A 15,385-nucleotide genomic window follows, 5' to 3' on the forward strand; every position below is an offset into this window, starting at 1 on the left:
GCCCTATTGTGTGCCTTTGGGTGAAATCAAACACGAGTTTCTTGCAGAAGCAGTGGCATTAAGCAGAAAGAGTCCAGTGCCATCTAAGAACAGTTAATTTTTTTGATGTTTTATTCATAAAAGAAGTAAGAGACAATAGAATGATTTTTGGTATACAGTTTTTAAGAAAAAAAAAAGAAAAAACAAATTAAAAAAAAATCAGAAACAACCCAAACAAAAAAGAAAAAAGCCCACAAAACCCCAACAAACCCACAAAGAATAAAAAAGACCCAAACAACCCAAAACCGTAAAATTGGTAGAGGATACATGTATACCAAAATCACCATCTATTGATTTAGACGGAAAGAGTGAAGAAACTAGCCATCAAAAATAAGAGGCAGTTCAAGAGACATTTAATCTCAACTTGAAGTTCGTAATTTCACAGTTTTTACTATTCATTGTAGAAGAATAATGGCTGGCAGTGCTGTTGGAACTGAGCTTTCTGATTAAGTGTCCTTACATGCCCATCTTCATTAAAGCAGGGAGATACGCTAATAACTTCTGGTTTTTGCACTGTATTGGAGAGACTGGCTTTCACTTAGTACCAAGAAGGCAGAGGGTGCTTTGGGTCACTTTTATCTACTACAGTAGTTCTTTATGATGTAGTTTCTCATTCTGCAGTTTTAACCTATTAAAAGCCATGATATGGTAGGTGAAACTTGTTTTGAAGTAGCTAATCATTCTCTGTTGCTCCTTTGTTTTGTTTTCGAAGTTCTGATGTGGTTTGGGAAACAAAACCCAAGAAGAAGTCAAGATGGAGACCGATGAGTGTTAAGCAGACTGATAAATTAGAACAAGAATTCAAAGATTACAGTGAGCTAACTCCATCAGAAAATAAGATTATTGAGCTGGAATCAAATGTTTTGGTAATACTAATAGTTTTCTATTGTTTTCATGTATATGCAGAAAAAAGATAATACGTCAGTTTTGCTATCTTTGAAGGAACTTCCAGTGAAAATTGTGAAAATTGATTTACCTAGTCCTTTTGAAAACCCTCTTTATCTCTGCGTAGAAAAAAAAAATCTTTGGAAAAAACCTCCCGAAACGTTTAAAAGCTTATTGTAAACTTTGTTATTAGCATCTGTCTTTGAAGTTGAAGTGTAACATTTTTGAAGGGACTACCCTTAAACCATAGTAAAGAAGCTTTGCATTTGATTCATTGGGAAGGTGGGCAGGGTGCTAGTCTTCAATCTGTTTGTTTTAGTGCAGAATCTTTTCAAGTGTGTTATTGTGGGGTAAATCAACTGTGTCATTCAACCACATAAATATTAAAAGATTCCAGAAAATATTCTGTACTGTAGAAGCACATTATGCTCCAAAGGCTGCTGTCCTTATTGCTAGATAAGTTATAGATACCTTCAACACAATTCCAGTGAGTAAATGGTAAATGAGCCAATTTTTGTCTGTCATTGACCATTGTTCTATTACTCTGCCTTTACTCTAGAAAGCCATATATTAAACTGCAGTCCCCCAAATAATGCAGTATTTTGTAGTTTTACTTCTGTTGAAATCTATGGCAAAATTAGATCATTGTAAATAAAGTTATGACATCGAACTTAAAAGCTGCAAAACTTTTTCTGCTAAGCTGTCTTTACAATGTTAATGAACAGTGTACACTTTACAGTATATTTTAAAAAGCAGTCTTTTGAAACACATAGCATTCTAAATTTTCTTCAATAATACAATAGGTGTGTTTAACTCCTAATGGAATGAATATGAAAATTCAACAACCACATGAAATTCCTATCAGAAGGAATTATCTGCCAGCTTTAAAAGTAGAATACAGCTCATCTGCACATCAGAAATCTGTCAGAATTCAAATTTACAGGATACAGGTAAGTTTTGTAGAAAAAAAAAACCCCACTGTCTTATTTATTAATAAAAGCAGCTTCCATGGAAACTTGGATTTGGCTTTAGAGTTGTTTGGATTTTTTTATGTTTTGGATTTAATTGTACTCATTGGCTTTTACAGCACTGCTTCTAAATCTGTGTAAATACTACTTACACAATTTTGGGAAAAAAAATCCAGACAGCGATGGCTGTTTAGGAAAAACATTTACCATTCATCTTCCATGCTTTTTTTTACGGCTTTTCTTTATTAACCAGCAAAAAACAAAATTGTAGAATCATAGGTACGAGAGGTATGGTTTATTGTTGTGCATATGTTAAAGCTGTTAAAACCAAATCCTTCACAAAAATTTTGTGGACCATTTATTATTAACACTGACTTATAGAAGCATTTCTAGATTTTTGGGATTGGATGATTTAATTTTGAAGAGATAATTTGAACCACAAAAGCAGCTTTTCTTTTTCTGGTTTTGAGTTGGTGGAATACTACAGGTAATGTTTGTAATTCTTGATTTTGAAATATTTCACTATTGAAAAGCTAACATGCTGCAACTTGTGCTATCCTTACCCCCTATTAGATACAAAACCAGATTCCTGGAGCCATATTTCCCTTTGTGTTCTATCCTATTAAACCTCCAAAGTCCATCACCTTGGATTCAGGTTTGTTTTGAGTTTAACATAATCCATACTTCTGAAATTGCAAGATAACTTGCTTGTACTGAATTTAACTATGTCAGTTTTATCAGATGAAGTTTTTAAAAGCTTACTCACTACAGATAACAAATACTAATGTTAGAGATAGAGAAGCAGCTTGCTTTAAAAAGAAGAGACACAGAAAACAGAAGAAAACAAAATTTTTTTCCTGTCCTTCTATATTATACCTTTTAAGCACATATTCTTGACACACTAATTCCGTTCTCTTGGAGAATGCAATTTGAAAGTTCATTAAGTTTAAAAGGGACTCTTAGTGGTTGCATTCAGACCACACTGAAACTTAATGCTGACTAATATGGAAGAGTTGCCTGTTGAAAACAAATGATTAAATTGTTGCCTATCTTAATGGTAGTGAATCTGTTGCACCATTTCTGTATAACCTGCCTTTGGAGTTCTGGGGCAATGAGGATTCAGTTTTCATCTTTAGTAATGTGATTTTCCCTACTGCCCTAAATAAATTGTTTACCTTAATCATGTTGGGTATTTTGAGTTTTTTTCTTGCACGCAGTAGACAACCTAGTAATCTATCTGAAATAATCTTGACTAATAAGAAATGTGTTCTGATCTAAGCTGAGAATTGCTATGTGAGGAATCATTTATAAGCTCTGTACATGGCAAGTTATATTTTGCCTATTTTCTAAGACTTCTCCATTATTTGGAGCGTAAAGCTTAATGTCAGTATACTATGTGATCAGGTAATATCTTTCATTAACTTGTTAAGTGCAAGGTCACTTGGAAAACCATTGTAATGTCAAAAGGCATTCTCAATTGAAACAGAATACTGCTAAGAGTTTTCTACAGAAGATAAGCTGTTACATGTTTGTTCTAAATACAGTCAATTTCAAATTAGAGTGCATAAATTTGCAGATTATTTATTTTTAATACTTGTATCAGGCATTGGAAACCCTTATTCTATGACTAGGGAAAGTATATAAATCTAAGATTCAGATCAGTATTAATTTTTCAATAAAAAATGTCACATTTTCATAAATCAGTGAAATGCAATTTTGATGTTTCATTTCACTGTCTTCCTGTTTCTTTCTGTTCCTGCTCTTTTTCCGTATTTGTTTGCCAGTCATATCCATTATGTAATTCTACTTTACAGGATTGAGAAAATCCTGAACATGTATGACATTTTCATATTAAAAAATATAAAGGTATTCTATCATATAAAATCTGTGCTGATCTCCTCTTGTTTTACAACTTTATAGCACCAAAACCATTTACTGATGTCAGTATTGTCATGAGAACTGCAGGACATTCAGAAATATCTCATATTAAGTAAGTATTTTGACATATTCCATCTTTTCTGCTATTGATCATGTTTAATGAAGCTTTAAAATTAAAATTGTTATAAGGGTGAATGTAATGCTAGATAGTTTTACACCAACTCTTTCTCAGAAAGATCAGAGCACTTAGAGATAAAAGTCAGCCCCCTCCATTATACACATAATTGCAGAATAAAGCAAGGATTTTAAAGTGTCTTTTAAATGCATATTTTTAGTCTTAATTTAATAAAAACAGTGCTATATACAGTTCTAAATGCTGCTACTTGATTAAAATAGTTCTGGTTAGAGGAACTGCGTTTATCTTACACCACTGTGGAGAGCCTTCTTTCCATCAGCAGTGGTAAATTTCTCAAAAAAAAACCAAAGAACAAAACAAAACCAAAACAAAAAAAACCCCTAAAAAACCAAAAAACCTGAATTCAATATATGTGTCCTGAATACTTTAGATTAAGTTTTGTATGTTACACATTTTTGCAAAAGACCATAATAACTGAGTTTTATTTCTTGTGTAGGTATTTTAAGGTCCTGATTCAAGAGATGGATCTCAGGTTAGACCTTGGTTTCCTATATGCACTGGTTGAATTCTTTACACGCACTGATGTGCTGAGTGACCAACAGGTAGAAACATTTTGTTTTTTAAAGATTTTTAAAGTTTATAATTATGAAACTTGTATTTTAAAAATTAAAAAAACCCTTAGTCTTCTGTGTTCATAATACTGATTAATTGCTGTGTCTGGGGCTAGTAGGCACCTGTGATGTTTTTAAGAGTTACAGTTGTCAGGGGCAATTCTTTCTCGTATCTTCACCTTGCATGATATGCAAAGAAGGCTTCAGAACCTTCTGAAAAGAAACTAGTGCTGTTCTAGATTACTTGGTCTTACTAATGCCTGAAGGAATGATCAGGTAATTAAGATGGAAAAGAAGTGAAAATAATGATTTTTTCCTTAGTGTATCTTATTCAAAAAAGTAAAAATTAAATCTCAGAAAATTTTGAAACGTGTCTGCCCATGAGACCAAGAGAATGTAAAAGTAATTGAGATAGAGGTCGATCAGAAAATGAAAAATGTCTGTGGCAGTTTTATGCAAAATAATTCATTTGGAAGATGAAATAGTTGACATGTTGATACTGAGAGGAAAGGGCAGTGGGAGTATATTATTGTATAGGGATAATGGGAGGAGTTTGTACATAGCAACAGTAGACATAAACTAAATACAGTAATACAAATTGCAAGGTAGTCTGCTTCGGAGATAATAATAAAAACTCTAGATACAATCATAAAGCAACAGAGGAGCCAGAGTTTCTTGGGTTCACCAAAGAAAACCAAAAAGTTGGTAAGCTTAATAGATGCAATGCAGTTACGATGTATATTTGGCTTTCTTCCTGTTAAGAGTGTTGAAATTTGGATGTCAGTACACAACAAACATAGTAAGTTACGTAGCAGAAAGTGTATTGGTTTTGTCTCTATCTCAGAAATGGTACTATTGAAAAATGAACCGGAAATATTTGCATAAAAGACTTGCCTGGATGAGTAGAGTAAAAAGGTCCTTTCTGACGGGGTGTTAAAAGCTATCTTTAGTATGTCAGGTGAAAGGTATGCTGGAAGGGTAACTTTGCTTGTATTTCCCCGTATCTAAACGTTGGAGATTAAGAAGGCATTACTGCTCAGGGCTTATACTAAAATAAGGAGAAAATATTAAAAAGTTGCTCCAGAAAATGAGAAGGAAGTGTGGAACAAGTGTGGAAATATGTAACTAAACAAGTGGTTTTAAGCAGTGTTCTAGGGCATACAGTCTGTTAAATCTGCTTTAAACCAGGTGTACCAGTGAATTCTAGATTATTGTGGTAGTTTGAAGAATTTACCTTAATTTTCAATGTATGGTATTGTAGTGGAAAAACTACATGGTTGTGTTTTTTTTTTTTTTATCCCCTTCCAGTCGAATGGTAAGTTGAGATAAAATTGTTAGCTGAACCACTGAATCCAGAAATTAGTGGAGGCCCTCCTCTGCACTTTTTTTTTTAGTGGATTTGCAAGGCATGGTTTTAGGATTTTATCCCTACTTAATATTTAGTGCTCTGACTGTTTGCTTGTTTAAGTAGAAAAGTGGTATCTGGACTTACTGTTCCAATAGAACCTGTCACATTACTTCAGATAAAACTTCTTTGACTAGTTAAGTCTTTTCTGACTATAACTTCAGAATTGTTGTTATTTTAAAGTTGGTTTTTGGTTTTGTTTTTTTGGTGGGTTGATGGTGATTCGGAGAAAACTCCAGGAACAAACTTGCCAACAAAGTTTTAAAGTTGACAAGCAGGTATTCTTTATTCCGGCGCCGAGAGACATGGGGGATAGTTCCACCTAGTGTGTGTCTCCCTTATTGCTACACAAGCCATCCTTATATAGCCCTCGGGCATACATACATATTCATGAGGTTACGTATGGATTACATCATTTTCCAGAAAGCTCCCCGCATGCGCACAGAATTTTGGTGGTGGTCTCTGAGGGTCATTTACTTCTTCCAACGATTTTAATCACTCTTGGCAGCCTCTGAAGCATGTGCAGTAGCTGTTTACACCAGTTTAGTTGGTTTGTTGGCACCAGAGACATAATAGTCCCCCTGTCCTCCTACTTATCAGTTAGTTTACCCATAGCCTATCCTGGACACCTGCTATTCCCAGATACTCCTTATCCCTGCGTCCTGTTTTTCTAGACTGTTTTTCTTAAAACTACCTTAACTATAACGATTTATCTTATGCTAGTATGTTCTCTATCTGTACTCTGTTTTTTCTTCTATGTACTAAGCACCTCAGTAACTTTCCACTGCTACTGCTACAAAGCCATCGAACTTAACATTACTTAAAACTAATTCTAAAGGTTTATATATTCCATTTTGTGATTTTATGTTCCCCTTGTTTCAATTCCCCCCTTTTTCTGTCCCTTTGCAAATTCTTTTGCAACATTTTATATATTACAATTACCATCAAAAGTCTTTTTACAATACCTTCCCATTTCTACTTGATGCTTGATTTCATGTCTCTTCCAATCTTCATAGTTGATCATAGATCGTTTACAACACCAGAGGGAACATTGTATCATACCACAAGTAATCAATATTACAAAAATTAATAACAATATTCCTGCTACCAGTTGCCTCAACCAGGAGATCTTAGGTAACCATGATGTTAACTATTCCCATATTTCTTCAAAACCCCAGGAAGTGTCATCCACAGCCATCTCATAAAATATCTTTGTTTGTTTCCAGATTTCCTCCAGATCTGTTTCAATTCTGCCACTTTGGTCTATATAGGAACAACAACTTTCATTGATTATAGAGCAGACCCCTCCTTGTGATGCCAATAACATGTCTAGGGCCATTCGGTTTTGTAATACCACCTTTGATAGGCTGGTTATTTCTTGTTGTTCTGCTTGGACTATATCAGTGTTCTTACTTTCCATTTCCTCTATGGTTGCTGAGATATTTACAATTGCTTTCTCTAATTCACTTACTCCTAAAGATGGAATTAACCCTCTCACAAAATTATGAAATGCAGTGTGCCGTTCAATAATAGGGTTAAACCCTCACTTAATTTGTTTAACAAAACTTCTAATCCAGGTTCCGGAAGGATATCTGTCAATTATAGTAAAATTGGGTATTACAGCACCTAAGGTGCCTGCCCCCTTCCAGTTGGGGGTGAAGTCTTATAAGCATTTTCTCCACATAACCAATACCATCCTTTCCCTTTAGGAACAGGTCACCACTGAACTACGATACCATCTATATTAATAGTGTGATTGCAGTTTGAATGGTGACCTACATCTGTGGCATTTAAGCAAGTATGGTCTCCTACCTTGGTTCCTGGTGTAATACATCTTTGTGCACAGGTGTAATATTTATTACCTGGATTAGGATTAACTATTCTGAATCTCAACCTTCCCTTTGAATACAAATTGCTAGTGTTCACCCACAGATTTGTCCATGAAACAGTGTTAGAAATTGGAACTCCAGTTAATGGGAGTTCCAGGCTTTCTCCTGATTTAGGCAACTGTGCACACACCCAACAGTCACTACGATTAAAAACATCAGTGACATTTTGCATTAATTTCAGGTATAAGTTCTGGTTCCAAGCTTGTGCACCAGTTATCATATGAGTCCAAATTATGACCGACGCAATTTCATACATAAGGGTCCTGAAGGTTCGATCTGCCATGTCTTCTCTGGTTCTGGTGCTTTCTTTATTCTTGAATCATGTATCCAAGCAGGTTGTTCCTTTATCTTCACTGCTGTAAAGGTGGTCAGCAATATCTGGTACGGTCCACTCCAGTTCTCCTGTAGAGGATCTCCTGAAAAATTCTTAACATAAACCCAGTCTCCAGATCTGAAAGGGTGAATCAGATAATCCAAACCTCTTGCTCTTGTCCCTGCTACTCTCTTATTTATCTCCTCCAATTCTTTTCCCAGATTGATCAAAAACTGTCGGAGATAGCCTTCCCCCACTTCCTGAAGACTTTCTCCTTTAAACTGAGACTGATACGGTCTTCCATACAAAATCTCAAATGGGCTAACCCCTTCTTTCGACCGAGGTTTAGTTCGAATTCTTAATAGAGCCAGCGTTAATGCTTGATAACAGTATAAATTCGTTTCCTGACAAATTTTACCAATCTGTTGTTTAATCAGGTGGTTCATTTTTTCTACTTGCCCACTGGCCTGAGGCCTGTATGGTACATGCAGTTGCCAATCAATTTCTAATTTTTTGCTGACTTCTTGCAACAATTTTGCATTAAAATGTGAACCCCGGTCGGAAGAAATTGCTGCTGGTACTCCAAAACGAGGTATTATTTCATTTAATAATGTTTTAATCACTTGTCTTGCATTATTTATCCTACAAGGGAATGCTTCTGGCCAGCCTGAAAAAGTATCTGTTAGTACCAACAAATATCGATAACCCCTTTTTCTTGGTAGTTCAGAAAAATCTATTTGCCACTGCTGTCCCAGGTAACTTCCTCTCCCTGTTGTCCCACTTTGATTTCTGTTTTCAGTTTTAGGATTATTCCTAAGACATAGCTGACATTGCTTTGTCACTGATTGAACTGTGGTGTATAGATTTCTTTGTACAATTTGTTTGACTAAATGTTTATATAAAGAATTGCCACCCCAATGAGTTTTATTATGTTCTTCCTGAATTAACTTCCAGAGTTGGTTATAGGGGATTACAATTTGCCCATCAGGTATGTGAACCCAACCTTCTTTATTTTCTTGTCCTTTTAGATCCTCAATCAATTTTCTATCCTCTTTTGAATACCTAGGTTTAAATTTCTCAATTGTTAGTTTGCCATCAGGGATTAAGGACATGATTTGTGATTGTTCAGCTACTCGTTTGGCTTCAAAATCGGCCAAATTATTCCCAATTTCCTGATCAGAGTCACCTTGTTGATGTCCTTTACAGTACATAATAGCTACTTCTTTAGGTAGCTGAACAGCTTCCAGTAATTGTGGAATTTCTGTAGCATGTTTAACCTGTTTACCTTGTGTGTTCAAAAGTCCTTGTTCTTTCCAGATAGCACCATGTGCATGAACCACACCAAATGCATATTTAGAATCAGTCCAAATATTTATCCTTTTATCTTTAGCCAGTTCCAGGGCTCTCGTTAAAGCTATTATTTCTGCCTTCTGGGCAGAAGTATTCGAGGGTAATGGTTTAGCTTCTGTTACCTGTGAAGTAGTAGTAATGGCATACCCTGCTTTCCGTTTACCATTTTTCACGAAGCTACTACCATCAGTAAACCATGAGTCAGCATCTTCCAGAGGTTTTTCTTTTAAGTCTGGTCGGCTTGAATATACAGTTTCTATGGTGGCTAGGCAGTCGTGTGTTAGTGGTTCTGTTGATTGTTCCTGCAAAAAGGATGCTGGATTCACAACGTTAGTGACCACAATTTCTATATCATCTTGTTCCACAAGGGTGGCCTGGTATTTTAAAAAACGTGAGGGAGATAACCAGTGGGCTCCTTTCTGCTCCAGGACTGCTGATACCACATGGGACACTAGCACAGTAATTTTTTGTCCCAAGGTGAATTTGCGAGCCTCTTCAATATTAATGACAACTGCTGCCACAGCCCTTAGGCATCTGGACCATCCTTTGCTCAGTTCATCCAGCTGTTTTGAAAAATATGCCACTGCCCTTCTGTAGGATCATAATTTCTGAGCAGGGACCCCTAAAGCTATTTCTTGTTTTTCATAGGAATATAACCAAAATGGTTTGGTCACATCCGGAGGTCCCAGAGCTGGAGCTCTCATTAACTCCATCTTTAAATTTCTAAAAGCCTCCTCTGCTCTATCAGTCCAGTCCAAAGAGGGAGGGTTTCCCTTCAACAGTTCGTATAGTGGTCTTACCAGAACACCATAATCATGAATCCAAAGTCTGCACCATCCAGCCACTCCCAGGAATGTCCGGAGCTCCTCGATGATCGATGGTTGTGGAGTCTGACAGATGGCTTCTTTTCTAGCAGTTCCGAGTTCTTTCTGTCCTCCTGTTATTTCATATCCTAGGTAGGAAACTCGGGTTTGGATTAGTTGGGCCTTTTGTTTCGATACCCAATAACCATTCAGTCCCAAAAAATTTAATAATTCCACCGTCCACTGGATACATTCTTCCTTTGTTTCTGTAGCAATTAATGGGTCATCCACATATTGTAACAGAGTCCCCTTCTGAGTAAGTGGCTCCCATGATTCTAATTCTCGTGCTAGCTGATTTCCAAAAACTGTTGACTGTTTTTAAACCCCTGGGGTAACACCGTCCAAGATAATTGAGTTTTTCTTCCTGTGTCAGGATTTTCCCATTCAAAAGCAAACAAATTTGGTTTGGTTGTTTTTTTTTGTACATGATCAGTTCTTCAAATGCTGTTGTAAAGGAGCTCTGTCTTTTGAAGGAAAGAAAAGAGGCTAGGTGGTCTTCTAAGTCTGTAGTAGTCTAGTTTCTTTATAACAGGAAGTAGTCTTTAGCCTATTTTTTTTGTATTTAAAACCCTATGCATTGTTTTATGTGTTTAGAAGGGTATATATATATGTCCTTTGCTTGACCCAGGTAAAAAACAGACTTTACTAGAAAATATTTGGAATTTGAACTTTCATAAAAATAATTTTTAACTTGGTTTTTTACTATTAAATACATGTATCTTGTCCCTTTATACATATGTTTCCTCCTGTTCATATGAAAAAAGTCCTCTAAAACGCTAGCTCCTTAAGTAAAAAAATAAGATAAAAGAGTATAAGTAGTACTGGTCAATGAGTAGCATCTCAGTGACAGATACATGTTTGTCATGGTAGTTTTACATAGTCCAAATTTTAAAGTAATGTTTTTTGAAAATATATTCACAGCTAGAACTTTTCAGAAAGGATGTTGAATCTCTTCAAGAAGAACTGATGAGTGTATCATCAATGGATACGTCACAAATCAGCTTGTATGAATACTTTCATATCTCTCCAATTAAGGTATAACTTTTCACTGTATAGCCCATGTTTTCTCTCTTAACTAAAGTTTTAATTAAAGAAAATAATATCCTGGGCTGCATCAAAAGGAATGTAACCAGCAGGTTGGAGGAGATGGGCCTGCCCTTCTACTCTGCTCTCATGAGACCGCACTTGCAATACTGAGTACAGTTCTGGTGTCCTCAACATAAACAGGACATAGAACTGTTGGAACAAGTCTTAGAGGAGGGCCACAAGGATGATCAGGGGACTGGAACACCTCCCGTATGAAGACAGGCTGAGAAAGCTGGGGCTGTTCATCCTGGAGAAAAGAAGGCTGTGTGGAGGCCTTGTAGCAGCCTTCCAGCATCTGAAGGGGGCCTATAGGAATGCTGGGGAGGGACTCTTCACTAGGGACTGTAGTGATAGGACAAGGGCTAATGGGTTAAAACTTCAACAGTGCAAGTTTAGATTGGATATAAGGAAGAAGTTCTTTATTGTAAGGGTGTTGAGGCACTGGAATGGGTTGCCCAGGGAAGCTGTGAATGCTCCATCCCTGGCGGTGTTCAAGGCAAGGTTAGACAGAGCTTTGGGTGACATGGTTTAGTGTGAGGTGTCCCTGCCCATGGCAGGGGGGTTGGAACTGGATGATCTTAAGGTCCTTTCCAACCCTAACTATTCTATGGTTCTGTGATTTTTTTGTCTTGTGCAGGATAGTAGGCAGTGGAAATGAAGAAACATTAGAGGTGAACTGGATGAGCTTTTTAAGGTCCCTTCCAGCCCAAACTGTTCTATGATTGATGATGAAAAATAAAACAAAAATGTTCTGGAGTAGTGCATCCATTGCTACCATTTACTTATATGGGGTTTATGTTAATAGTATTTATTAAGTATTTGCATGAGTAGTTGATTACTTCATTCCTATCCACAACTTTCTTCATATACAGTAATGCTTTTTATTATTTAAAATGGTATTTGCAAGTTTACAATTATATTTGCAAAATGCTATAGTTTTGTCTGGGCAGTGTGTTTTGGTTTGGATTATGAGGGAAATTCTATAAACCATATACAGCCAGAGTAACTGTGCAATGATTTTTTCTGATTTATTGTTACTTACTGGAAAAGCAGTTTTGGGGTTTTACTCCAGTAAAGTCTACTTTTGGCTATTTCCCCATTCCTGTAAACACTCAGGTACAGCTGTTGAATAGTATGTGCATACTTATATGAAAACCGCAGTCTTTTTGCCCAAATCTAGCTCTCATGCGCTTTTTAGCTTATTTGTTCTCACTATTATATATATCTTTTTAATTCTTGTTAAAACCATGATGATACATTGTAGGCTTTAGAGCACTTCTTAATAAAAGAATCTTCCCTTCATCCCATGGGAAAGGGATCAAAGAATGATTTGGCTTTCACCTCTTTACAGTATCTGTTGAGATTTTAGAATTGGTCTGCTATTAGAATAGGAAAATACTTTATGTAAATGGCTTAGACTAATGCATTCCAAGTGTACTTAGCAGCTGTTTCATTGTATCTTCATTTAGGTGTTCATAGGTATGTCTTCAGTTGTTTTACTACAAAAACTTTAAAGTTAAAGTTTGACTTTAAATATTGATGGGTTTTTTGTTTGTTTTTTATTGGCCTACATGGTTTATGTTCTCTGTTACAAAGTCTTTTTGTTTTCAGTTAAGATTAGGAATATTTTCTCAATGTTTAAATTGCCTAAGAGATTATAAAGGTATAAGTACAATACTTCTAATAACTAACCATGCTATTTCCCAATCTCATTTTTATCCTTCAGTTACACTTAAGCTTTTCACTCAGTACGGGTGGAGAAGACAGTAACAAAGAAGAAAGAAAGAAAGAATTGATACCACTTCAGTCCTTGAATCTCCTGCTGAAGAGTATAGGGGCCACCCTCACAGATGTGCAAGATGTTGTCTTCAAGTAGGTTAAAAATATTATTGTAAAGATTACTTCCAAAGACTAAATCAATATTACATATGTTAGATTTTGCTCTGCTTAATAAGGCCTTTTGGGTTTGGTTTTTTTTTTTAGGTTGGCATTCTTTGAACTCAGCTATCACTTCTGTACTACACAACAGCTCCAATCAGCAGTTGTAAGGCATTATTCGAAACAGGTTAGCCTAAGTAAATTTCAGTATATCAGCATATTTGTTTTGAAAGTGCTGCTATATGCTTTGGTTCTATGAAAATTAAATTACTTTCAGCCTTAAATGTTTGTCCAATGGTTAAATGCACAAACACATAGAAAACAATCACTCAAGAGTTGAATTCTGTTACATTTACTTTGAGGGCAAGTACTTTTTCTGAATTATGACTAGGGGAAGAGTGGCATGGCTAACAAAACAGCTTGGTGGAAAGGGAAGTGGAAGCAAACACAGTGCCACTCTGATAGAGCAGAATTGGCATCAAAACACTGATGCTTTTTATTGGACATTAGTAGTATATGAATTCTGATCCCTCTTTGGCCCTTGTGTACTTTTCAGGTCCTATCATCCAATGGAGACAATCTAGCAAAGAGATGCTTTTGTATAAAAGAATTAGTCCTCTTCTGTCCATCCATCATTAATTATAAGGGATTCTTTGGATGTACTAGTTCAGTGCTCTGTCCATCTTTAAAGGAGAAAAAGACCTACAAAGGGGTTTAACTAGTGACCAAATTTTCTGTTGTTCTCTGGCCCTTTCTTTTCCTGGAGGGAATATTTGAAATCTTGAATTGCACTTCAGATAGATACAGATGTGATAATTTGCAGTGACAATCAAAATTCTCTCAGCATATCCAATCAGACCAAGTTTTGTCTGGTAGCATGAGAAAAGTCTAGGTAGTGTGCTTGCTTTGTAAAATCTCAAGAACATTAATGTCAGTTATATGCTTGTAAGAAGTAACATTTATTTAGCTGACTTAATATGATTTACTCACTGTAAGATACTTTACAATGCAGTTACTTTTTCCAAGTGAATTTAGGGTTTCATATTAAACTAGTGCTTTGCTTTTTAAAAATACACTGGGTATACACTGTTTGCCTTTGGTTTAATGTAATTTCTGAAATATTTTTGCTGATCACCATTTTTATTACAGGCTATTAAACAGATGTATGTTCTTATTCTTGGCCTTGATGTTTTGGGTAATCCATTTGGATTCATAAGAGGCTTGTCTGAAGGAGTAGAAGCATTATTCTATGAACCTTACCAGGTAAAAATCTCCTGCCTTATGAAATGTAGGACAAGGAAATGGATATGAAATTGATTGAAAATGTGGATATATTAATGTCTTTTCTGTTTTTAAGTTTAGATTAGAATTGAAAATTTAAACTGAAAGTACCAGGAAAAGTTACTGGAGTCCTCAAGTGAGATAAAAACAAGAGAGTAGGCCATTTAACATAATTCACAAAAGATTTATTTTAAAATAAATCTGCTGTTTTCAATTTGCCTTGAAATAAGTGGACATCAGGGAATGAATTAGTGTTCTAAAAAGTCTTTCTTTCTCTCACAGGTGCTCTCGTGGTCACTTTGACATTTTTATCACTTTGTCTCATGTTTGTGCTGTCTTTGTTAGATATAATAACAATGAAAACATAATAAGCATTACACACTTTCAAATATTATTTGAAGCTTAACATAAATGCATCATTTTTGTTCCTAGGGAGCCATCCAGGGTCCTGAAGAATTTGTAGAAGGAATGGCGCTAGGATTCAAAGCACTTGTAGGAGGAGCTGTTGGTAAGCTTCAGCATTATCATGGTAGTATACTTAATAGTAAACAATCTAGGTGAATTCTTGTAAATTGCATTGGCATTTTAATTTGTTTTATTTTCCAATAGGTGGATTAGCTGGTGCTGCATCAAGAATCACTGGTGCTATGGCAAAAGGAGTAGCTGCGATAACTATGGATGAGGATTACCAGCAGAAAAGGAGAGAAGCCATGAATAAACAGCCCACTGGTCTGAGGGAGGGTATCACTCGTGGAGGAAAAGGATTAGTTTCTGTAAGGAGAAAAAAAAGTTATAAGATTAAT

At 35.8% G+C, this 15,385-nt stretch overlaps 1 protein-coding gene across 1 annotated transcript in view; it reads left to right on the top strand.

Moving 5' to 3' along the window:
* Positions 1 to 15,385, top strand: part of VPS13A (vacuolar protein sorting 13 homolog A) — a 114,804-nt gene that overhangs the window by 76,610 nt on the left and 22,809 nt on the right. The window contains exons 55-65 of the mRNA XM_031054352.2: positions 752 to 905; positions 1,728 to 1,874; positions 2,466 to 2,547; positions 3,813 to 3,882; positions 4,403 to 4,508; positions 11,259 to 11,372; positions 13,150 to 13,295; positions 13,407 to 13,488; positions 14,451 to 14,564; positions 15,015 to 15,090; positions 15,192 to 15,355. Coding sequence (XP_030910212.1) covers positions 752 to 905; positions 1,728 to 1,874; positions 2,466 to 2,547; positions 3,813 to 3,882; positions 4,403 to 4,508; positions 11,259 to 11,372; positions 13,150 to 13,295; positions 13,407 to 13,488; positions 14,451 to 14,564; positions 15,015 to 15,090; positions 15,192 to 15,355 — 1,255 coding nt within the window. The remainder of the gene's footprint in view (positions 1 to 751; positions 906 to 1,727; positions 1,875 to 2,465; positions 2,548 to 3,812; positions 3,883 to 4,402; positions 4,509 to 11,258; positions 11,373 to 13,149; positions 13,296 to 13,406; positions 13,489 to 14,450; positions 14,565 to 15,014; positions 15,091 to 15,191; positions 15,356 to 15,385) is intronic.

This window comes from Melopsittacus undulatus, chromosome Z (assembly GCF_012275295.1).
Source record: "Melopsittacus undulatus isolate bMelUnd1 chromosome Z, bMelUnd1.mat.Z, whole genome shotgun sequence".
Taxonomy (NCBI): Eukaryota; Metazoa; Chordata; class Aves; order Psittaciformes; family Psittaculidae; genus Melopsittacus; species Melopsittacus undulatus.